Source organism: Eucalyptus grandis, chromosome 3 (assembly GCF_016545825.1).
Source record: "Eucalyptus grandis isolate ANBG69807.140 chromosome 3, ASM1654582v1, whole genome shotgun sequence".
Classification (NCBI taxonomy): Eukaryota; Viridiplantae; Streptophyta; class Magnoliopsida; order Myrtales; family Myrtaceae; genus Eucalyptus; species Eucalyptus grandis.
The window spans coordinates 8,456,461-8,479,930 of record NC_052614.1 but is presented as its reverse complement, the minus strand read 5'-3'; the positions used below and the strand labels follow the sequence as shown (position 1 = coordinate 8,479,930).

The 23,470-nt window shown below is 38.7% G+C and overlaps 2 protein-coding genes across 3 annotated transcripts; both read right to left on the bottom strand.

The window, feature by feature from the left end:
• Positions 1-1,552: 1,552 nt before the first annotated feature.
• Positions 1,553-13,070, bottom strand: LOC104436380 (conserved oligomeric Golgi complex subunit 3). Of its 2 annotated transcripts, XR_724031.3 has the most exons (26): positions 12,805-13,070; positions 12,482-12,565; positions 12,202-12,309; positions 11,791-11,835; positions 11,630-11,704; positions 11,392-11,487; positions 10,797-10,874; positions 10,434-10,519; positions 10,069-10,135; positions 9,861-9,923; positions 9,676-9,774; positions 9,267-9,371; positions 9,094-9,186; positions 7,904-7,992; positions 6,935-7,154; positions 5,986-6,072; positions 5,602-5,718; positions 5,471-5,503; positions 5,216-5,302; positions 5,038-5,100; positions 3,874-3,990; positions 3,463-3,555; positions 3,012-3,137; positions 2,761-2,861; positions 2,044-2,254; positions 1,553-1,933 (listed from the first exon to the last, which is right to left on the bottom strand). XR_724031.3 is itself a non-coding variant. In XM_010049130.3 (25 exons), the coding sequence occupies exons 1-25, from the start codon at positions 12,889-12,891 to the stop codon at positions 2,122-2,124; spliced, it is 2,352 nt and encodes a 783-aa protein (XP_010047432.2). In that variant the 5' UTR covers positions 12,892-13,070; the 3' UTR covers positions 1,598-2,121. The 2 variants fall into 2 exon arrangements, 1 of the variants encoding a protein (XP_010047432.2); XM_010049130.3 differs by having other exon boundaries at positions 1,598-2,254.
• A 314-nt stretch (positions 13,071-13,384) lies between these two features.
• On the bottom strand, positions 13,385-17,165 carry LOC104436379 (DNA repair protein RAD51 homolog). Its single transcript, XM_010049129.3, has 9 exons — positions 16,890-17,165; positions 16,047-16,191; positions 15,820-15,930; positions 15,611-15,702; positions 15,222-15,316; positions 14,999-15,112; positions 14,242-14,371; positions 13,943-14,064; positions 13,385-13,827 (listed from the first exon to the last, which is right to left on the bottom strand). The coding sequence occupies exons 1-9, from the start codon at positions 16,980-16,982 to the stop codon at positions 13,704-13,706; spliced, it is 1,026 nt and encodes a 341-aa protein (XP_010047431.1). The 5' UTR covers positions 16,983-17,165; the 3' UTR covers positions 13,385-13,703.
• Between the last annotated feature and the right edge of the window lie 6,305 nt (positions 17,166-23,470).

Here is a 23,470-nt window from a genome sequence, read left to right as displayed (position 1 = left end):
TTACTAATATTTCGTTTTTGGGGATGTTCTTGTCCGACCTATGCGAGCCTCTGGAGCCTGTGTCCTGGGCCCCACGGCTACTAGGTTGACCGCGCTTTCGGACAGTGCTGACTGGGATTTGACTGTTCTTTCTGATTTTTTTCTCAACGTCCGTTAATGATGAGCTTCCCTTCGGAAGCCTTTTCCCAATTCTCGAGTTTGAAAAGGGTCATTCTTTTTATTATTATTATTTTTATTTTTTTTGTTTCCTTGGAATTTTGCCATTTCATTCTGATTTTTATATAATGCGAGACGCTTCAGACTTTATGAAACATTAAATGGCACGTAACTCTTGTCATAAAATTTTGAAATTTTTGCTATCATCAAAAGTAAGTGTACATGGGAAACATTCTGCACCAAATGGGCCCAAGTTGGGGACATACCTTAGATCCTTTCGATGCTCGAGTGAGCACTTGTCTTGAGTAGATCCCAATAATGCTTGGATAATCATACATGAGAAAAATTATGCCAGCAATGCTCGGGTGAGCACCAGTCCTAAGTAGATCCCAAGATTGGATTAGACCAATCCTACCTAATCGGATTCTATTCGGTTCCCAGTTTCAAACCTTTGAAACTAGCATATCAGTCCAGTTCTTGTGTCTAGGTGTCTCGCAAGACTGAATCGGATGAAAAATCTCAAATTCTCTTCTTTAGTTTATCTTGTATTCTTGTTGATGCCGTCTCTGTCCCTTGTAAATAAGGAAATATTTACTAAAGTTAGTCCTTTCAAGAAACATAGAAAAATGAAACAAAAAAGAAATGAATTGGCCAATTCTCGAGTAAACTATGGAATTAGACTGGATTGACAATGTCGATTTGGGGGTCTACAGGTAGTTCCAAGTTCTAAAAGTTAGGAATCGATCCCAAAAGGATAGGATTTATCGAAATTTTTGCTTAAGTAATGTTCATGTACCTACTCAAACCATTAGATTCCTGATGTTGAAAGTTAGGTTTAAAGTTACCCAGGTTTCACTGTTTTCCCATTTGGTCCATTTCGGACAATCTCTCACCGTCTCTCTCTCTCTCTCTCAAGGGCAACGTCATTTTGGGTTTATTAATCACAAGAGAGGTTGAAGTTAAAAATTTGGAAAAAAAAAAAAAAAAAACATACTGAAGAGTCAAAAGTGGGGAAACCGAGGACTCCATAAGCTTATCGATGAAATCGACAGCGCTTAAGATTTGGCTAGTACTCTGCTAGACTAATTTTGCCATTTGTCCGGATAGTTCTAGTAGCTCGACCGGCGTTACCGACACATTTGAATAGTTTAAAGAAGTAGCAAATTTTACCAACATATCTGACATGTTACTGTCACGTTTTCGAATTTACCAATTAAGGACATGCAGAATTCTGTCAAATTTCCACATCAGAATGGTGAGGCATGTCCCTCTTGCGAAGGTTGACCTTGCTATAAGAAAGAAAGCGTAGCCTTTTTTCTGGACATGAGACTGCCGTTTATGAATATAGAAGCACATTGGGAACCCAGGGTACAAAAAAAAAGAAGAGAGAACCACATGATAGAATCTGTCATCCTTCATTCTGTATTTTTTGCACTTGATGTCTGTGTAGTGTATATATACGCATAAATGTATTAAGAGAGGTGCAATTTTAATGTCTCATACCAAAGCACAACTGGACAGGTATCCGGAGTCCGTTAATGCCCAACCTAATGACAGAATTAAGCTGCAACTCTCAACAGAGATTGGCATTATCGAGCTAATCCTAATCTGAAGAAATCAGCAACAGGGACGTTTGGGGTGTGGTTTGAGAGAGAGGGAAGGAGGGAGGAAATCTGTTTTTTCCTGCAGACAGTTAATGATAACATCAGAACCATTTTATGATGCAACTCATTGATAGCAGATATTCCAGAACGTTGCGCTTGCACCTCTACCGGCTCTGAAAAGAATGAATGAACCGGAGTTATTTCTCAGTCCTCATAATATACAAGAAATACAGAAATATTCTGTATATCTCTATTTGGCATTCTTCCGGCGCTGATTTCTTACTTTCAAGATATATCTCAAAAAGTACTCTCTCGGACAAAAATTTTGGGAGGATAAAATCGGGTAGGCATCTGGAACTCCCTATAAATAACTGTCCAGTTGTGCTTGAAGATCCTGAATCGATACCATGTTTATGACACTTTGAATCTCCTCGGGTGAGTACTCTGCTTTCAATAAGGACTGTACCTGCACATGGGCCTCGATTATATTTGTCCTGCAATGCAAATTGAATCATTCGAATTAGAGAGAAGATTCTGCTAGTTGAAACAAGGCTCAAATAGAAATTTCCAGATAGAAAGTACAAAATGGATAACTCTACACCAAGGGTTATGATTGCTATTTGCTTAAAAAAAAAAAAAAAAAAAAAAAAACTGCTGATAAAAGTATAATAATCAACTCCATCCACCAATTCTGAGTAAAATTTCTCAACTTGTGCCTTTCAAACTTGAAAGCATATCATCACCTAAGCTTCAATCTTTTGCCGCATAATCCTAGATGGTGACAAGCATAAATATTTCACCCAATATTACCCCATGGCCTGACAGGTATTCTTCAACAGATACGAGAAAGCCTAATATAGCAAATGAACCAAAATTCCTAATTTAGTTCTAAAATGAACACCAAATCAAGGGCTAGTATAAGTCAGATACCCAGGCTCTCTTCAGAATACAGAAAACAAACCATATATGGCATTATATTTGATGAAAGCTGTTAACTTACTTTATAGGTTTGAAAAGAATTGTTCTTGTGGAAGGATTCTGTAAATAAAGCTTCATCTTAGCCATCACCCTGGGCAACTCTTCCTGTATAGCTGCACCTACCTGTTTCACCAACAAAGATAAGGATGACAAGTAGCGTCTCAATCTCTCCACAAAATTTATCACACTAGCTTGCACTCTTCAGAAATTCTAGAGAAGACGAGTTCACAGTATCAGGCAGTGGCTCCCTCTCATCATAGCCATCTTACATACCTTCTGAACAAGTTCAGCCACTTTGTCAGGGGTAGCAAATGCCTGTTCCTTAAGTGGTCTTGCCATAACAGATTCCACCTGCTGTTTCTGACTGCCAGAAGACAGCGCAACCTTTACAGCTGTCACCTATATATGCAAAATCATGAAGTCAGTGCTGTATGAATTGGACAAAAATATTCTGTACATCTCTATTTGGCTATCGAAAAAAAATGTTCTTTAGAACCAAAATAGACTCAATATTTGAGTTAGATTAGACAGATAAAGGAGTAACCACCTTCACAGCTCTAATTTTGGGCATTGTTGATTCTTTAAACTTCTCATGGGATACACATGCAAATGCCATATTTGTTTTTCTGCCTACCATTTCTTTCATTTTCTTTATGTTACGTGAACTCTACAAATAAGTGGTACAGAGAGTGAATATATTTGAAGGAAGAGGAAGGAAGATAACCTTGGTTACAAAAGAAAGCATAGGATCAACTACTAATTTAGTGACTGCCATAATGAACTCCTCGCAAGTGGTTTTCAGACTTTTCTCAAGCTCCTGCAAGTAATCAATCAGGAAATTTCATCCAACTGACACCTGGGAACGATGAAATTATACAGCAGCAAAAACTATAGCAGACAGATTTATACAGCAGTGATTTAGAAACAATTCATGATTCAATGGTGAGTGTAAAACCTCCCGGATCATTCACTCTTTTTAATTTTACCAGAGACAGCATTATTACAAGTCAAGCATAAGCCCACAAAGAGGTACTTCTCCCTGCCTAAATTAGACCTACTAGGCCTACCACCATAATTTAGCTCAAGTTGTTAGCACAAGTTATTGAAGAAAGAGATAAACTAAAGGAAACTGTACCTTCTTCGCATCTACTTGACTTTCCAATACTCTGGGAGATAAAGTTCTTGCCAATGAAGTAGACCTTGACCAGTCAAATAATGAGGCTTGACCTCTAAGAATTCGTCTCAGATGTTCCTACACAAACATGTCATGGGATTTCACAAAAGAGATAAAGATAAAAAAATTATAATTTAAAAAAAAAAAAAAAAAGAAAGAATGAAATCACTGGGAAAATCCTTCTACACGGTTCATCATTAAAGCTCTTCTGCATATAGAAAAACATGCAGTTCTAAGAATGTACATTGGTACCCAGTAGCAGATGCATCTATGGAAAGTGCCAATCACCATCCTTAGTTCTTTGCATTTTAAGCAATGGAAAACAGATAATTTTTACAATAACAGATTAAAAGGCTAAACATTTCCTATTCTGATAGCTACATCGTGGAAGTCATATCAGCATGGCTTATGATGAGCGACACTCCAGAGAGAAGCTGAAGTGGACCCAACCTCCATTTTTCAAGTGCTAATAACTTTCTTTTCACAAAACGACCATAGTCCCAAAAGCAAGAAGCAAAACATATTAATCAAAAAGCTCCATAATGGCAAAACGTTTTTAGTTTGACTTCCTTATTAATTTAACAGTCAGAAAAAAAATTATGCAGTGATGGAAACTTAAAGATTAAGCATATTCAGCATCAACATTGGCACTTCAATGATGATTCTAATTCAAAACCATTATCCTAAAAGTGACACTTTCCTTCTTTCCACTATAAACTAGTCTTAAGGAGATTACAAATTGTGCTCACCGAAAGTGCTAAAAATACATGTCAACATAAGCTACAACACAAAATGGATGGTAGTTAGAAGGTTAACCTACAAGCATGAGTTGAACCTCTACTCAAGATGAACTCCGGAAAGAAAGAAGCAACCTGACCGAACCACACTAGCCTATACTTTCACAGGAAAGAGACTTAAGAAACAAAAATTTCATTATGGAGATGCATTTTCTCCATGCCTTGTTCATGACTTCTTTGATGTACACCATAAAAACTGATTTAAAGAAGCTAAGTATTACATCTCTACTAACAGCAGCACTATATGCTATTATAATCAACCCATCTCAGTGCAAAAATGTTACAATACTTGATCCATCTCAACTAAAAGAGGCTAGAATATACTAACCAGCAAATGAGAGAAATCGAGCTCCTTGTGTGTGACAGAGAATTCAATATCAAATGGGGCAATCTGGAAACACAGAGTGAACAAACAGCTTTACACAAAGCTTTCCACGTAGAATAGCATGACAAGAACCAAAATGGAAAAAAAAAGAAGAAGAAGAAGAAGAAGAAGAATACACAACCTGCTCCCTTAAAATAAGGAGATGCTTTATGAGGAAGAGCTGCCCATCCATTGCTGTCGATCTCTTTGCAATTAGTTTGCTTGCTTTCTGAGAAAATAGAAAGTATGCATTTAGAAACTGAATGATAAGAAGCAGTTTAACTCATCAGAGCCAATAAAACAGAGAAAGCTATTCTCACGCTACATGCCATTTAGAATGAACTGCAAAGTTCACAAAGAATTAAATTCTGTAAATCATCTGACTCCTTTTGATTACCTGGATTGATAAAGCACAAACTTCTACTGCTTCCTGATTAACAAACCAAAACAATTAACATTCAATAAAATAAACAAGACCAACTCATAAGGACAAGTAGAATGGTAGTAAATGGAAAATTTATAAAATACCTGTGCTAAGCCAGTGAAAACAGCAGATTCTAGACAACGGTACAACCTTGAAAGGCAGGATATAGTTTTCTCGAGAGGTGGGTACCAAGACTTATATACATCTGAGTTTTCGTCAACCTAACGTTTGAAAACCAATTGAGAAAGAATGGATTCAGCATTATCAATGAAGTACAAATGTCTAAGAACAATGCAAACATAATTGAATTTAAAAGACAGAAAAGCACATGCCACCATTCATTGCTTTAGTTTCAAATTCATTACAATATCAAATATTGGGAAAAATAAAAGCCACATTTATCAGAAGCTTGTATAAGTCATCTGAGTGATTTAGTATGTGAACCAGCAAGAAGAAATGAGAGCAAATATGGCAGTCGGAGGCATTACAGTCACAGTATCTGATTCCTTTTGGGCAGATTGCTCCAGCTTTGCAGGATAATCCAAGTCTTCGTCCGAAGGCAAATAGTTTGCTATCTACAAAAGGGAAAAGGAAATGCACCAGCAGAAGTACATTATAGACATTATTCTTATACATTAAAGATATTTTATAAATGCAACATGTTAATAATTTCCGATACGAAAGTTTAACCATATATAAGGCCTGTATAGTGAAGAAACCTATTGTGAAACACTAGAACACACTCTGCTAATCACGTGGGAATGACAACTGAAGAAGTTTCTTACCCATTCATAGTGTTGAGAAATGATAACCCATGATTTTATCCTTTCAATGATGAATCACATAAAACTAATTTTTGTTTCGACCTTGTCTAACTTCAAACCATTCCATCTTCCATAATCCCTTGCCAATAATAAAGCCCCTTTACTGCTTTGGAGCCCACATCTACTATACAAAGACTAAAATGGTTCTTCATTACTCTAGTTATGTCTGAAAGATGATGAAATATTAACTACCTCCAACACTTTCGTGATCCCAACTCATATAAGTGCCCAGTCATGTTCCCTAGTGGTTGCAGGTTCTTTCACTACCTGGTCTACATAACAATAGAAAACTTCTACTTTCTAGTATTAGCACTTTCTCGATTTACTTTGACTAAATGATGGTTATGTCCAGGTTTCCCTGTAAGCAAGTGAAGCTTCCGGCATCTCAGATACCTCGACTTTCAAATGAGGCACTAATTGGGCATAATGGGAAAAGTTACAAAACCAACAGATGTCAGCCCACCTAGTTCCAGTTTCATGAACAAAATATCATGGATCACTTCCCAAGATCAGCCATATCAGACAATTCCAAATTAGGACTATAACAGAAATAACAGGAGTGTAGCAGTGACAGCAGAAATCCATATAGTTGCTTTAACTGCATGATCTGTACCTCATCACGAATATGCGTTCGAGCACGGAAAGTTAGCCTCTCATTAACATCTGCCAAAATTCTCTGTAATGTAGGGCGGAGCCCAGCTAACAGTTCACCTCGTCTACTGATCTGTTCACCCAGAACTTCAACTTTAAGGATGTCAACAAGCTCACATAGGAGATCGATATTGGTTTCGTGGATAAGTCTGGGGCGCAATGTATCATACAGATAAGTGGACCTGCATATAAGTTAGCAGACAATGAACATATATTTAGAAATTAGAGAACTTAAAAAGGCAGGAAGACAGATTGTAGATAGGTGCGTCATATAAAGCAATTTAAGTACTTCCAAATGGGATAAGTAATTATACTAGAATTCAGAAAGACATACACATGTCAGAAAAAAAATGACAAAAGACAGAGAAACCTAAGGCATCCTGCTGTGCAGGCAAAAGAGACAACTCCTCCTTTGTCAACACCAGGAGCAAAAGGCCCATAGTTTTACAGCTACAAGTTCTTTCAATAAATAATTTTCTTGCAGGGTGACAAAAACAGACAGGTAAACTAGAAAAAAAAAGACCCGGAAGTTATCTGGCATAATAATGCAGAATATTGCCCAAAGTCCATAATTTTACATCAAGATTTCTTCATCAGAGAGTGCCAAAACAGAGAGCAAAGCCGACAAACAAGTACCTTAAACATCTTAAGAATGTTATGGAACAGAAACTATATTAATTACTTATGTCTATGCAGACAAACAAATTGAGCAAGAGGTTATCCTCAAAATAGAGAGGAAAACTGCAGGAGAAAATCGTCCGCTAAAGAAATAAATACACTCTTTCCCCATCTAGGGCCACCTCAAGAAACACAATCATGCTGCCAGCATATAGGTCTTAAGAAAATAAATCAAAGATTTTACTTTAGCTTCGCATTCATAAGGACAACATGAATGATAACAACCATGAAAAAGGTCTAAAACAACACTTACAGTGGATCTATCAATGGTGCCAAACTAGAGACATCCTCCGCAGAAGATGGAAAAAAGTGATTAAAAAGTTGCTGCTCCAGCTGGCAGACCTGCATATGCCAATCTGAATGGATAAGTTTTTCTGGTGTTGCAACTACGTCATACATCAAAGCACATGGATCTCTAAGACATATGGTCAAAAAAGAAACTCCTAACAAAGAAAAGGAATTAATAGAATATGTATATAGTACATACAAACGAACACTTTCTCCTTGCAATTTATACCAGGATCTCGTCAATTAGAAGGGAAGTCTCTACAGCATTCTAGTGCACATACACAAAACCTCTCATTAACCAAATTGCATGCAGACACTTGATAGCATTTGACCAGTCAATTGGTTATTAGAAAAAGAAAATGAGTAACTTTGTACCTGAACAAGATAACTATCATCATCACACCACAAAAAGTGTGCATGTGTTGCTTCTGAACATAAAAACCCATATAATACCAGATAAATGATATCGAAACTGAATCAGTTTGGTATCCAGTTAGTGAACTAGGACTTACACCATTTAAAAAAGAGAACTGGGTTTACCATGTGAATGGAAGGTTTTATTGCTCTAAATACAATTCTAAAGTCAATCCTTGTAAACTCATACCCTCCAATTATCAGCCATAAAATCATCGACTCCCATATTGGAAGGGCCATAAAATTAGCTCCATACCGGCATTGTAGCAAGTTACTTGCATTATTGGCAAAAGAACTACAAATGAGAGTTTCGGTTGCTTCTCTACCTCCAGTAATTTTGAGTGATGCATATACTTTTCAGACGAAACAATCAGTTAAAAGCAAAGTAACAGGACAAACATATTTTTACTTCTCAAACACAATTCAACCTAAGGCCAAGAAAATAAAATATTAATGCACCCTTTCATTTGTTATAAGCTGAAATTCTTGTCATTAAAAACATTCATATTCCTAAAGCCAACTATTGGAATTCAGCACCAGTCTTTAACATGTCATACAACTTGTACCCAACCTTTAAAACCTCAAAGCATCAAGGTAGACTAGCATCAAATGTTTCATTATCCTTGCTTTCAACTCCACAAATCAAACTCAAAAATAGACGCACATGCTTCCAGACTCCCAAAGATATCCGAAAATATGGGGAACCACAACTTAGAACAGCATAGGGACCAACTACTTTACCTGAACAAGGTATGCACATCCAGATCTAGTTAGTGACGGCAAAGCCTCTTTTTTAGCAAATTCATATATCCGTTGATGCACGATGTACCTTATCTGTAAGGCAAAGAAAGCCCATTTATTGACCACAATGAGAGAACATAAATGTATGCAGATCAAACAAGTAATGTGCTGACCAGCGAAAGCCGCTGCTCACAGTACAATCTGTGACATTCGGCCAGAATCTGGGCATATTCTTTCCTTGATGATCTGCTTTCAATTTCTCCAAGCACAGGTTTTAGCTGAAAATATTTGCAATTGTGAGACCTAGCACTTGTTTCAAAAGAAACAATATTTAAGCTGCCTTGCATCTAATAGATCTCAATATTTCTTTTTTTCGGCTAAACAACCTCGATAAGAGTTTTATCAAAAATAAATCTTCAATATCCTTTCTTTAAAATATATATATTCATTAAATAAAAACATGAATAAAGTTTGTCAAGGGTTCGTATATACTAATCGGTGTCAAAATTCCTCCTTTGGCTGCTAACTTGATAACATTCATATCCATACAAAATGTCCAACTTTCAAAAAAGAAGCTGTTACCTCCGTTGATGCTGCCTTGAAGCGTACATATATAACGGATGCTTCCACACCCTCTGAAACAGCAGTGCCACTAGTGGTAGTACGGATCGCCGCATGTACCTGATGAAGGACATAAAGCAACGAGCATACTATGTAATGTCTCATAGTGACCGTATCTAGTGTACTTAAGCACTCAGATAATTCACCTGAGAAGAGGCACCCTTGAGAACTGTAAGTACATGAGAACGAATCATCCCGAGGGCTCTAGACTGTCAAATAACAAGGGTTAATTGTTAGTAGCTAAAAGAAAGACAGGCAGCAAAGACTATAATCACAAGGACAGCATAAAATTGCTCATTATGGAACCCATCAATCACAAAAAGTTTCTTCGAAATCCATTGTTCGTTTCTATACCTGGAGTTGACGAAATTTAACCAAATATACACCAGATTCTGCATACTGCGGGTTGCTTTCAACATAACTGAAAGACCAAATAGAACAAAGAATTAGAATGTCTTGAAATCGACAGTTGACCTTCATGAGCAGCTAGAGTGTATTGGTTAGGCAACGTGCTTATGCTTGAACAAATGTGGTGCATGTGATACTACAGGAGGATTATGTGAAAGGACAACTAATTAGAACGTCTTCAAATCAACAGTTGACCTTCATGAGTAGCCAGAGTTTCTTGGATCGGGTAAACAATAATCACATACTTATGCTTGAGCAAATGTGGTGCATGTAATACTACAGGTGGATTATATCAAAAGGGGTCCACTCACGATATGCATTCATCAAGCCGTTTAAGAAGTGGGAGGAAGTTCTCATTTCCAACGTTCATATTTTGAGAGTGGAAATTGGTTGCTATCTGCACATAGATCAATTATTAGAAAACAAAGGGAAGGAATAACCAAAGTATCTCAACATTAAACATAGACAAGATATCTCTACGTTGGCTAAATACTTTCTAATACAAGGAGAAAGATTTATATGACAAGGAAAATGTCAGGGAGAGCTTCAGATAGTATCACGAAACCTACAAACTCAAAGCAGCTATTTGGACATGAAGAAACTTTTTTAAAATGATACAAAAAGAAGTAAAAGGAAAACCAATTCATTCAGCATAGATACCAATCAAACCTTACATTCTCCAATTCATCAAAATAATTGAGTTTGCTCCGAAGTGCATCTGCAAACTCAATCAGCCTTTGCTTCTCTATTAACTGCAGCAGGGTTAGAAAAATGACATATCAGAATCGACTGACATGGAACAAAACAAATTAATTTTTCCAATTAAATATAGCAGGAAGGGGGATGATGTCACTGCCTGGGGGGACTTAAACCCACAGCCAGCGCCTGGAGTAGAGTTGCTTCTAACAGCTGGGCTGACCCTTTAGCTCACAATTGAACTACATAAAGATAATATAGAGATCGAATAATCCAACAATGTATCACTCTGTATAGGTCTCCATCTACTTATTGATACCCGATTAAAAAGACTTTACTCCTTTGATACTCAAATTCCAATATAAACAGAAAAGGATATGCTAAAAAAGAGATCTTAATTAGATGGATAAAAAAAAAAAAACATATAATTTTGCAACTTAGAACATCAAATATGTCAATAATAACAACGATATGTTCCTCTTTTCTACAGTCGGAGAAGCAACTAAAATTCCTGTTTAATCTGGCTAATATGCACTAGGTCGCTGAAACATCAAAACAAAGGGAGCTAAATACCAGCCGATCACATGCGTCATGCAGAGTTTTAGTCTTTGTAGCCACCGCTTGATGCTGCAGCTGAAGTTCGTTGAACAAGTCTAAGGTATCATCAACCTACAAATATGAAACTAATTTTCATCAAGAAGCGAGCAAAGTGCATCATCAGCAGACAGGAAAAAAATTAAAGAAGGAGGAGGAGGAGTAGGAGAACTTATGTGCTTTAATAGGGACATCAATAGTAATGATGATAAAGTACCTGATGAAGAATAGCATCACAAGTCTGTATTCGCTCAGTCAGCGTGTTAACATATTGTTGATACTTCTCATCAGTCTGAGGAAAAAGATTGACAAGATGCAATTAGCAAACATGCAAAATTTTCTTAGACCAAGTACAGCCTAGTAGAGAATAGAAGAAACCTCTGATTTCATAGCTGATTCAAGATCCGTAAACCATTTGTAGAACTGCAATTTGAAAAAGAAAAAAAAAAAAGAAAAGAAAATTGTAAGTAACTGCTAGAACAGGACCTAAATCTCACGTTATTCAGGTTAGTTTACTCATTGGAATTAAAAGATGTCCCCATCGGTGACCACAAAAGGCACGATGACAGCAGACTCTGCAGCCTTGTGTGGTTCATCCGCCAACTGGATTACACAAGGAATGAGAATCCCATCGCCAGAATTCTCATGCATGCAGATCAGTGCTCTGATGAAGTTTCTACCGAAACACGAAAGCTCTAGCAATAGGATTCTCATTTCTAGCATAATCCAATTCGATCATGGACCAAACAGCGTCTCAACGTTTGAGCTGCAAAAAATTTCAAATCTCACCTGATTCGTGTTGACCAACACTGCTTCCACGGCCTCAGGCTCTCCGAAGGCGCTGTCCTGCTTGGATGCAGACAACCCGCCGTCCAGCCCCGAGACATTGTCCTGCGCCTAGTGCCACAAAAGCCGGCCGATTTGGCACCGAAAACATTCGATAATCAGGAATCAGAGTCTCAAAAGACGAACTTACACCGAAGACAAAAAGCATGAACTCGTCCCAAAACATTCCATTTCAGCTCCACAAGCAATTTACAGACGGAGAGAGAGAGAGAGAGAGAGTCACCAAATTGACGGGAAACGGCCGCTCGGCAACCGCGTGCGACAGAGAAACGATCGACGCCCGCTGCTGCTCCGTCAACGGAGCATTCTGACAACAAAACCGAAGACCCCGTCAGAAACGCTCGAAACCACGACGCACGAACGAACGACGACGATTCCTCCGCACATTCTACACACAGATCCAGCCGCGGCGCGACCTTCTAAAGAAGGGGAGAATCTAGAAGCCAGGCCGCGGGGAATCGGAGATTCGAATCGGATCTGGTGGGAACGGATCGAGCAAACGAATCGCGCGCACGACAAATGCACGAGGAGGAGGAGGCCGCGCACCTGTTCCCAAGTGGAAGCGAAATTGTAGCCTTTGGAGATCGCGCCGGACTTGGGGACGGCCGGAGGAGGGCTCGCTTTCGCCGCCATTGACGAGAGCTCAGAGCGTCGGCAGCTGCATCGGATTGCGGGCGGGAGCTAGCGTACGGAACGAACGACTGGATCGATCGAGTCGACGCTTGGTTTCGGACTTCTCCAGTACAGTTCGTGTTCGTTTGTAAGAGAGCCGGTTGCAGAGGAGACGAAGAAGACGACGGGAGGAATGAAACGCCGCCGTTTCTGGGCTTATTACCGCCTTCTTTCTTTCGTCATATTACCACCAATTAGAAAATGTTAGAAATAATGATGTTCTTGTTGGAATACAAAATATTCTTTTGAAGCTAATCACTTATGTTAGGAAATGTTTTCATCATCAAATAATAAAAATATTTTTCTTAAAAATACTTTTCAAATTAATATTAATAACAAAATTTTGCCACTCTGCATGAGTAGAATTGGAAAAGAATTTCTCAGCTAGTATTCTCGAGCTCGTTCATACTATCAAATCTCACTAGTAACAATAAGATGACTGGCAATTGGTTGGTCACTCGGAATGTAATGAGATCCTTTTACTCACTAGCCATCAATGACCCAAGAAAGGCAATGCAATGGCATTCAAACTCAAAGTGCAAGTTTACACAAATGGGATGAGATCCCGAGTCACTCTCCATAGATGCTTACAGAGGCCATTGACAGTTTGAATAATGCCCAAAAGGCTTCACCGTCATCAGAGCCCCTCAAAATCTGTTTACACCGAACTACAAGCCAGTGCTCCGATTGCTTCCCGATCCAATGATGCAAAAAGAGCTGCCGATGAATGGATTCGACCCAGACAAGCTTTCGGGAGGACGATGCAGGACCAATCAGTCCTTGACGTCAGTGACACCTTCTGTGGATATTTGGAACCGAGCTTCGGCCTCCGGCAAACAAGGGGAGCTGATCACTTTACAAATGCGCTCCTCTCCTCTTCCTTTACGAAGAGCAAGCCTGAGAAAATGACAGGTTAACCGATTACATTTGAGGTGCGAGGACAGAATAATGGATTACTGATTTCAAATTCTGAAGGACGTGTAAGCAAAAGGAGGATATACTGAATGAAGACCTTGTTGTGGAAGCATGCGCCATGATGTTGCCACCTATAGGCTTGATTTGAGGGCCAGCGAAGAGGGCAGAACCATCCACTTGCGCAACTACTTGGTTCGTGATCACGACAGCCACGCCAAACTGCAGTCATAGGATCTATCAGAGGCCTGTAAAGACTGTACATTGACTACAAGCATCAAAGGATGAAAGGTTTTCATGATGGACAATCCTCGTTGCCTAAATGCGTGTCACTGGGGAAATGAAGACTATGCAGTCATGTTAGCATGGATCTTATAAAATACGGAAATAGCACATGACCTCATCAGCCATTTTCTGAAGGCTTCTGAGGAACTTAGCGAGATGCATCTGCCTAGCGGACAGTTCCCCTCTCCCAGAGAAATCAGTTCTATACAGAGCCGTAGCGCTGTCCACAATCATAAGGGCGAATCTGGAGAATAGAACATCGTATATATGATTAGATCAACTCTGAAACTTTGACATTCAGCATTAAATAAAATAAGCACATCAAACAAGGAACAAAATTATAAAACTTCAAACTTTGAAAGATCTATGCCCCAGTGAGGTCATAGAACGCATTCCCTAGACTGGCACTATCCAGCCTCTGGTATCATGTGGTAGTGAAATTGACTCTTTAAAGTATCACTCAGCTGGCTGCTTCTCTGACCTAGACTTCTGTATTAAATCAAAAGAGGAACTCCTTTCTTCCTTGTATTTAATCAAAAACGAGAAGTCACAACAACTGTTAAGCAGTTCCTGCAATCAATATTTTTCATTATTGATTCCCCTACCATTTTGAGTGAAGACATTGGTCAACTAAAAGCCCAATGAAGCATCAGATCCAAAGGAGGGTCAACTGGCATTTTTTTTTTCTCTTTACTGAAAAGTTCCATCATGCATTGTCCTAATAACATCAGTAGCTGTGGTATGGTTGTTGAATTACAAGTCAGAAAGAAAGATTAGTTAGCACTCAAGAATCTTCAGAAGTCTAACAAAAATGGAAAGGTTTTTAACCAAAAAAAACTGTCAGAATGCTGGCAACGACATTAGATACTACCTTGTTTCTACCATCATTGAAGCTGCTTCAAGCAAAAGCCTCGACTGATGATCAGTATTATAAGCTCTAGCGTAGGCAACATTCTCCAATACATCAGCTCCATTAAGTCCATACCTGTGGTTCAAAAAATTAGATACAACAGAAAAAAATGGGAAATGATTGTCACTAGATACTTATAGAGGCCTGGATGATAATCTTATGCCCAGATAGATTGTCTTCATACCTCTCTGCTATCTGTAATAGCCTCTGTGGCCTGAATGCACCTTCAGCATCAATATACATTGCCTTTCCCTCACCGCCTCCTTGATCTAATGGAAGCTGAGACACAAGGGCTTTTAGAAGTGTGATATTGACAAAGCCGCATAACATATGATGGGTCGTAGGCAAGAATAGTTATTGAAAGCAATTCGATTAGCAACATCTACAATATCTGTAGAAATAGGATCAATCAAAGCTAGATTCTAGATTACCTTCGGCAATTATATAGAAAAATCTAGCCCTAAGAAAAGAAAGAAAAATACATGTACCGACACATGCAGTATTATCTGTCAAATGGAGCTTCTTCTAGGATGAAGAAGGCATGCAATGGATGAAAAATCGGAAGTAACGTACTTGGCAAGTGACGCACAGTGTGTGACAGAGCTGAGTTTTTCCAGATCGGAACTCGCCATATATCTCAGTTATGGATCCTGTCTCAATGCCTCCTACAGAAGCATCACAAGGCATCATCCTCAATTTAGCTCAAACGTAATCAGCTAATAGCTTCATTTAAATTATTGCTTTGATCATCTACATGACTGAATAGAAAGTAAAAGGATCACCTTCCAAGATCTTGTCCAGCTCTCTTGATCCAGATGTGATCTGGATGATCTCAAGCCTCTGTGCATGTAGCTGGCTTGCGCTTGTGAAACCCAGAGGCACCAGTTTAGAAGCTGCCCGAGACCAAAGCAACCAAACCGTCACGTTGCATCAGGTTCATCAGCAAATAACTGTAAATCTGTGTATACAATGGAGAAGGCAACAAGCAAGAAAGAAAGCAACAACATGCCTGCTTCAATGATTTTGTCAACTTTGGCTTCACTAATTCCTTTAATTTGAAGCAGTTCCTTTCGGGGAGAGTAAACAACAGATTCAACTGTACAGAGCCCAGCATCTTTCAACTTCTTTACATCGATCGAAGCGATGCCTGACGCCTAGAACAGAAGCATAAGGTGTTGAACATACAGAGCTAGACTTCATTGCACTTCTTGGGATACAATTCAAGAGAAAATTGTTGAGATGGATTGTCATTTGTCAAACCTTCACGAAATCGGCAGATTCCACACATGCTAATTTCTTTTTACAATAGAAATTAAGAGCCCGGTTAAACCAAAAGGAGACACAACCAAGTGAAAAACAACGATTGCCGATATAACTACCTCACGGTTCAGCTATTTTCTGACGGATTAACTTGCAATTAAACGAATTAAAGATGCTCCCCATACAAGTTCAGCTATTTTCTGACTGATTACACGATGAACCAGCACAGGAAATACACACAAAAACACTAATTGATGTTACTAGGGCTTAGTCATCAACCGGTTAAACCATGAGCCCAGTACCAAGATCCAAGTTCCACATTCACTCAAAAGAAACATTATACGAGCTTCAACGCCAAAAAAGACACCAACCCATCTTGGAAAAGGACTCATTTTCCCTTCATCAGCGACTTCTAAGAAAAATACCATGGCAAAACAGAACTTTCGAGCTCCCAAAACAGAACCCTTTCGCTCGCACATTCGAAAGAGAGAACATTTGGGGGCAACGACCTCGATCTCTCCCTGAACAACGATCCCCCTCTAGAATTTCTGAGTTTTTTCGAAATACCCAATTCGAGATTTCGGTTTTCTACCTGAAGCTGCTCGACGGGGAACGGGCCGTGCTGGATTTCTTCGATTTGCTCGCCGGCCGCCTCCGCCACCTTGGGGTTCCTCTGCTGCTCCATGACCGCCGCCGCGCTCCCACCACCGACCCCGACCCGCCGCACTCGACTCGGACGAGGTCAAGACCGAGGGTCGTCGCCTCCTCAAGTGAAGACGAAGAGGAGCAGCAGCAGCAGCGAGAGAGAGAGAGAGAGAGGAAGATGATGATGATGATAATGATGATGCTGCGATTGATGGTGGAGGGAAAAGGAAATCGTTTTCTTATGTTTTTTGGGGTTTGAGATGTCAAATGAATTGCTGGCGCGAAAGTTTTCGGTGCGTGGCGTCTCGTGTACGACTTGAGAGGCCAGGCTTTTTTGTGGGCCTGTGTTGGGCCGACTTAGCCTGGGTTGGGCCCAATCAGCATGCAATTGGGTCGGATAGGAAGATGATTCTGGGCCGAGCAAACCATATGTGATTGGTCTGAAGAATGAGCTTATGTTAGAGATATCCATCGGTCCCTGTCCAACTCGGAAAACCGCGGTTTTGGTTTGTCCCATAGGAGTCGGTCCGAACTGAGGTAATTGGCCGAAAAAAACATGTTTTTTTTTTATTAATATTTTTATAGAATGAACCATAAAAATAGAAGACAAAGTAACAATAGTAGATAGCATAAAAAATAATATGGTGTAAATAGGAATCTATCGATTTTGGACAATTCCTATGAGAATCGGTTTGATTCCCGATTTTTAAAATTTGGAAATGATTATAATCGATTCAATCCCTGATTCCAGATGTTGACTAAACTAATAATTTTTTTTTTTTTTTTTTTTTTTTTTTTTTTTTTTTTTAAAAAATTCTTATTATTACAAACCCCTCATGCCTCCCTCCTCAGTCTCTCTCACTAGCAGCTCAATGCTACTTCGTCCCTCTTAAACAGCGCCTCCTCCTCGCCTCCCTCTTGCGTGACCCCATCTCGAGTTTCGCCTTATGAAAGTTGCCCTTACCTCTTAAGTTTGCCTCTATCATCTTATGGACTCTCTCACTAGTCCTCCCCTATGGCGTCGCTTTCTCACTCTAGCCTCTCACCAGTTTCACCCTCTGTCGCTCCCTCTCCTATAAGTAACTTTGTTCTAATTTGCTAATTCTTGTGGCTGGTTGTTTATCTCCCAAGCATGCCAATGTACAACCATTTAAGAAGTGGTTGCTAGGTTGGATGTCTCTTTTGAAAGGATGAAGACTGACTCTGATCAAAGCACTTTCTCCAATTTTCTTATTTATTTCACGTCTTTGTTTTCAATCTCTTGTTCCATTACCAAAAGACTGGAGAAGAGAACAAAAACAACGTTTGTAGGGGCACTTGTAGACTTGGAGGGAATAGGGAAAAAAAAAAATCACACGAACTCTTAGGCCCATATTGGAACTAGATAAGAATTGGCCAGTTGGTTCAATTCCAAGACCATATGAGCTGATTTCCGATTCCACAAATTGAAAACCAACCTTTCTAGTTTGGTTTTTGATTCGAAAATAGAAATTGGCCCATTGAGAAACTGATCACCCTTAACAATAGGGAAAGGATCAATACTTGAACTTGGAATCATCACTACTCGGGAAGAGCCAAGGAGATCCAAGTTTTCAATGTCCATTTCATCAATCGATTTCGCTTGACATTTTCTTCTTGTCACCTTCCCATTCTACATGCCTTTGAGACAAAGTCGAGAACAAACAAACCCGAAGTCTTCTTCTTCCTTGTACTGTATCGACAATTCAAATCAACAAACTCCAATTGAACAATTCAAAGTCCTAATTGAATAAGTACTAGAAATCTCATCAATCACTTATTTGCAAGGAGATGCCCCCCGTCAAGTCGCCCTCAGATTCCCCACGGCTAAGTCCCCGCACCATCGGAAGCCGGATAAAGTCACTTTACAAAAGTGGGACACGAGAACTAGCAATAACAACCGTTTTTACAAACCCGATTAGGACAAGGCACTTAACTTCCACATGATTATTGAACTTGTCTCCCTTAGAACTCGAGAGTCTAACCCATCCCCTCCCAATCATAAGCTCTCAACTTTCTCTCCATAACCCCAATCAAAAGGGCTCTTGGTTTGCCTCTATCATCTTGTGGACTCCCTCACTAGTCCCCTCCCTATGGCGTCGCCTTCTTGCTCAAGCCTCTCACTAGTTTCACGCTATGTCACTCCCTCTCCTGTAAGTAACTTTATTGTAATTTGCTAATTCTTCTGGCTTGTTTATCTTCTAGACATGCTAGTATACAACCATTTGAGAAAGTGGTTGCTGGGTTGGATGACTCTTTTAAAAGGATGAAGACCGACTCTGGTCAAAAGCACTTTCTCCAATTTTCTTATTTATTTCACGTATGTGTTTTCGGATCTCTTGTTTGGTTGCCAAAAGGCTGGAGAAGAGAACAAAAACAACAATTTTCATACGCGCACTTGTAGACTTGGAGGGAATATAAAAAAAAAAAATCACATCGGTTATTAGGCCCATATGAGAACTAGCAAGAACTGACCAGTCGATTCAATTGCAGGACCAAGTGAGTTGATTCCAGCTCTACAAATTGAAAGCCAACCCTTCTACTTGGGTTCCCGATTCCAAAATAGGAATTGGCCCTCCAAAAACTAATTGCCCCTAGCAATGGGGAAAGGATCATTCTTCAACTTAGAATCATCACTACTTGAGAAGAGCCAAGGAGATCCAAGTTTTCCATGTCCATTTCATCAATCGATTTACTTGACATTTTCTTCTTGTCACCTTTCCATGTTACGCCCTTCGGAATAAAGTCGAGAACAAACACTCATCCCGAAGTCTTTGTCTTCCTTGCACTGAATTGACAACCCAAATCAACAAACTCTATTCAAACAATTCAAAGTCCTAATTGAGTAAGTACTAAAAATCTCATCAAACAGTTATCGGCCAGGAGATACCCTCGAACCATCAAAAGCCGAACAAAATCACTTTACAAAAGTGGGACACAAGAACTAGTATTCACAACCTTTTTAGTGAACCTGATTAGAATAAGGCGCTTAACTTCCAGATGATTAATCGAACTTGTCTCCCTTAAAGCTCGAGTCTAACCCATCACCTCCAAGTGACAAGCTCTCTCTCATCTTTCTCCATAACCCCAATCAAAGGGCTCATAAAAGTCAAGATTCCTACAGTCTAAATCACCAATTATCACCGCCATTATCAATATAAGCTTCCAAAATCCGAATTGAATTTGATTGGTCCCCGAAAAAGGCGAGGGGGATGCCAAGTTGATCGGATGCCGTCGTCCACGAGTCGCGTTCAGGGGAGGTCTCGAACGGTGTGGTTTGCTTTGAAAGTGTGATGTGAGGCGAGTCATGTTGTAGTGCTTTGGCTCGTCGCTCTTTTCTTCCACTTGCACTCGTTTGACAGGGCGTAGGGACGGGCTGTCCCTATTGATGTTCACAACGTGATTCATGATCTCCCTTGAGTTCGCAAATGGCTTATTAACTTTGATCCAATATACAATATCGTCCTTAAATTTTTAATTTATTTGATATAATTTCCAAACCTTGGTCCGATATTCAATGCAAATCCTGAACTTTTATATACCGCATTGAACATTTACTGATAATTTAGAGACAAAATTATATAGATTAAAAGTTTATAGATAATATTGCAAATCAAACCAAAATTTATGGGCCATTTTTGCTACTCTTCTATCACAAATCAGATAAGCGGCATGGTTCAGTATTTAAGTTCTCAACAAAACTCTCAAAATAGCTGCACCAGCTGAAACCTTATACCAAAAAAAAAAAAAAAGGGGTTGTATATTATAATTTTGAGTAATAAAAGATGTTACATTATTTAGGTCAAGTCAAGGACTGCCGTACGGTTGCATGGGCAGAAAGTGGTACCTTAGGACCTCCGTTGCGCTCCATCATGATCAGCACTTCTAGGACCATGTTGACCTCGACTTTTATTAACTTGCAGATTGACAGTGACATAATCCCCGCAATTACGCAGTTGGGTGGTCCAATTTATTGCACAAATTAGGACGCACAAATTAGGACGCGAGGAAAACAGAGTATGGTTATATGGCAATTCAATCATTTAATGTCTAAGCGAGCATCCTAACTAACCCCAAGGGAAGGAATGGAACCCATTAAGGGATAATTATCATAAAATCATAAATTTATTATACGAATTTCAATCGGACCAACTTAATCTCTAAACGGTCAATTTAAACTGAATATTTTTGTAATTTTGTAACTTTTTTCTTTTCTTCCTACTTCTTTACCGTGACCGGTGAGGGCATCACAACCCTTGCCCAAAGCCTTCACCAACCACTATGAGGGTTTGCTGACTATCACCCAAATCTAGCAAGGGCATTGGGTCCTCACCTGTGGTCGGTAACCTTCAAGTTGTGGATTGGCAGAAGGAAATAAGGAAAAAATAAAATAAAAGGAAAAAATGAAAGGAAAAGAAAAAAAAAAGAAAATAACTCATAAAAAATTAAGAATTTGTTCTTTAAAAAAAATGTAAAAATTGTTCATGTCAATGGAAACTTTGCCATGTAGGACATCGAACATATACGTCAATAATTAGCTAGAAGATTACATTGACAAATCTTTAAAATGTTTAAGGCTAAATTAGCTTAATTGAAAATTTTGAAACTAATTTGACATCCGTATAATAGATTTAAGGTCTTTTTAGGTAATTTCCCCAATCGATTAATTATCTAACCATGCAAATGACGGCTTCTAGAGGTGGCTCCCAAAAATGTAAAAATGTTGTTATTTATGCTTAGATTGTGAGCAAAGAAGGCAAATACTTGCACCATTTGATTTACTCCCAAGGGTCGATTAGCTTCAATGGTTGAACTGATCAAGTTAGCTTCACGTTTTTGCAGAATTTTGATTTTGTGATTAGCTACAGTGGACGGTTTATTGATTCATATAATGAAAAAGTACAGTTTGAAAACTCATCAATTAAAAGGATATGACAAATCGTAAATGGATATTTGGATAAATGGATTGTACTCAAACATTAAACCAACACATCATTATGTAAACTAATTTTTATAATAAGTCGTAACATCTCTAATATCTTTAAAAATACAAATTCCTCTCGTGAGTGTTGAATTATGTTTTTGAGAGAGATGTGTATTTATTTTTAAAAAGGGTTCGACAGTATACCATATTTGCTTATCTTCACGTAAAGTATGATATAAAATTATATAATTATTGGTAAGGATCTAAATAAAACTCAACTTCTCGGTCAACCTTTCTGTATTTTCCAAATGAGATAATGCGATACCAAACTATAATTGCTGCGACCCCATATCTCTCTATTTTTTCAAGCACTAAACACGATCCATCACACATGCAATCAATGCCACCCACTTCTATTTTCATGACCAAACACGAAAGAGCGAATAAATCAATCTGGGGCTGAGCTAGGGTTTCGATCCGGCTTGTGTGGCCACAAATAGAGTAGACGACCCAAAGAGAGCGCGATGGATTGATTGCCATCCGGACGCAATCAAATCACACCGTTGCTTATTCAAGCTATCCATATGGTTTTCTAATTTTACAATCAATGTTCCAATCTCCTTTAATGGTCCTTCCTGATCTTTCCAACACTATAGTAATGGCTAAATTATTAATCTTGGGTGTCTCTGCTTCGTCTTCTATATCGTATAGTGCATGATTATGGTGCTGACTCTGACATCGATGTAAGAGATTTGACGGAGTAGTTGGTTTCCTTTAAAGACAACATTTTCATTTTTTTTTTTGGTTATTCGATCTAATTATTGTATTTGCTTTTTGTTTCTGGCTATGACTCACTGCTGTTTGCTAGAGGATTAGACCTTTGATCCACCGACACCTTATCTTTGGAGTGTTATTATTTTGTCCCGGCATAGCTTTTTGCACAAAAATCAGAAGTTAGGAAGCTCCAAGAGATTTCACTTGTGGTTTTGTATTATATAATTTCTTATATTACTTCGGTACTTAGAAGAGATTTGCCTCGGACCTTTCATATCCATATAAATTTATTATAGTATTGTTTTTTCAAAGTGTCAATTTTAAGTTTGCCACTTAAGATTGTAGATTGTTCGAATTGACCTCTTACTATAAAAGAAATATTTGATGCTTTTGTTAGCCGTCACCTAGAGATGCCACCTAAGCAAATATTATGCCAATAAGCAAATAATGTAATTTATAATCTATATTTGTATAGATAAAAGTGATTTTTTTTTTTTTTTTGAGTTTGTGACATTAATGAAGGGTGAAATTTTACTTTTGCCATTTTGAGTTTAATAAATGGTGTATGACGGGACTACTAAATCTGATTGGGGCTTTCTTAAAACCTTAAGTCTCCAATTGACCAAAATAAAACCTAAAGTATTCAATGCACAACATCAAGTCACGATTTATATAATTATCGATGTTTTTCCATCTATTCCACGTTGAAACTTGCTTATCACGACAAATATATTTGTATGTTATGTACATAATATACGGTCAGCGATGTTTGTGGCTATTTTATATTCTAGTATCATGATCCAATGTAGTAT

What these genes read in the sequence shown, in the direction of transcription:
- LOC104436380 (XM_010049130.3), bottom strand. Translation starts at nt 12,891, where the DNA reads ATGGCGGCGAAAGCGAGCCCTCCTCCGGCCGTCCCCAAGTCCGGCGCG. An exon ending in TCAAGGCAGCATCAACGGAG is followed by an intron (nt 9,372 to 9,675) that starts GTAACAGCTTCT and finishes AAATATTTTCAG; the next exon opens with CTAAAACCTGTGCTTGGAGA. An exon ending in TCCTTATTTTAAGGGAGCAG is followed by an intron (nt 5,101 to 5,215) that starts GTTGTGTATTCT and finishes CTGTGTTTCCAG; the next exon opens with ATTGCCCCATTTGATATTGA.
- LOC104436379 (XM_010049129.3), bottom strand. Translation starts at nt 16,982, where the DNA reads ATGGAGCAGCAGAGGAACCCCAAGGTGGCGGAGGCGGCCGGCGAGCAA. An exon ending in TGACAAAATCATTGAAGCAG is followed by an intron (nt 15,931 to 16,046) that starts GCATGTTGTTGC and finishes GGTCTCGGGCAG; the next exon opens with CTTCTAAACTGGTGCCTCTG. An exon ending in TCAATGATGGTAGAAACAAG is followed by an intron (nt 14,372 to 14,998) that starts GTAGTATCTAAT and finishes TCTATTCTCCAG; the next exon opens with ATTCGCCCTTATGATTGTGG.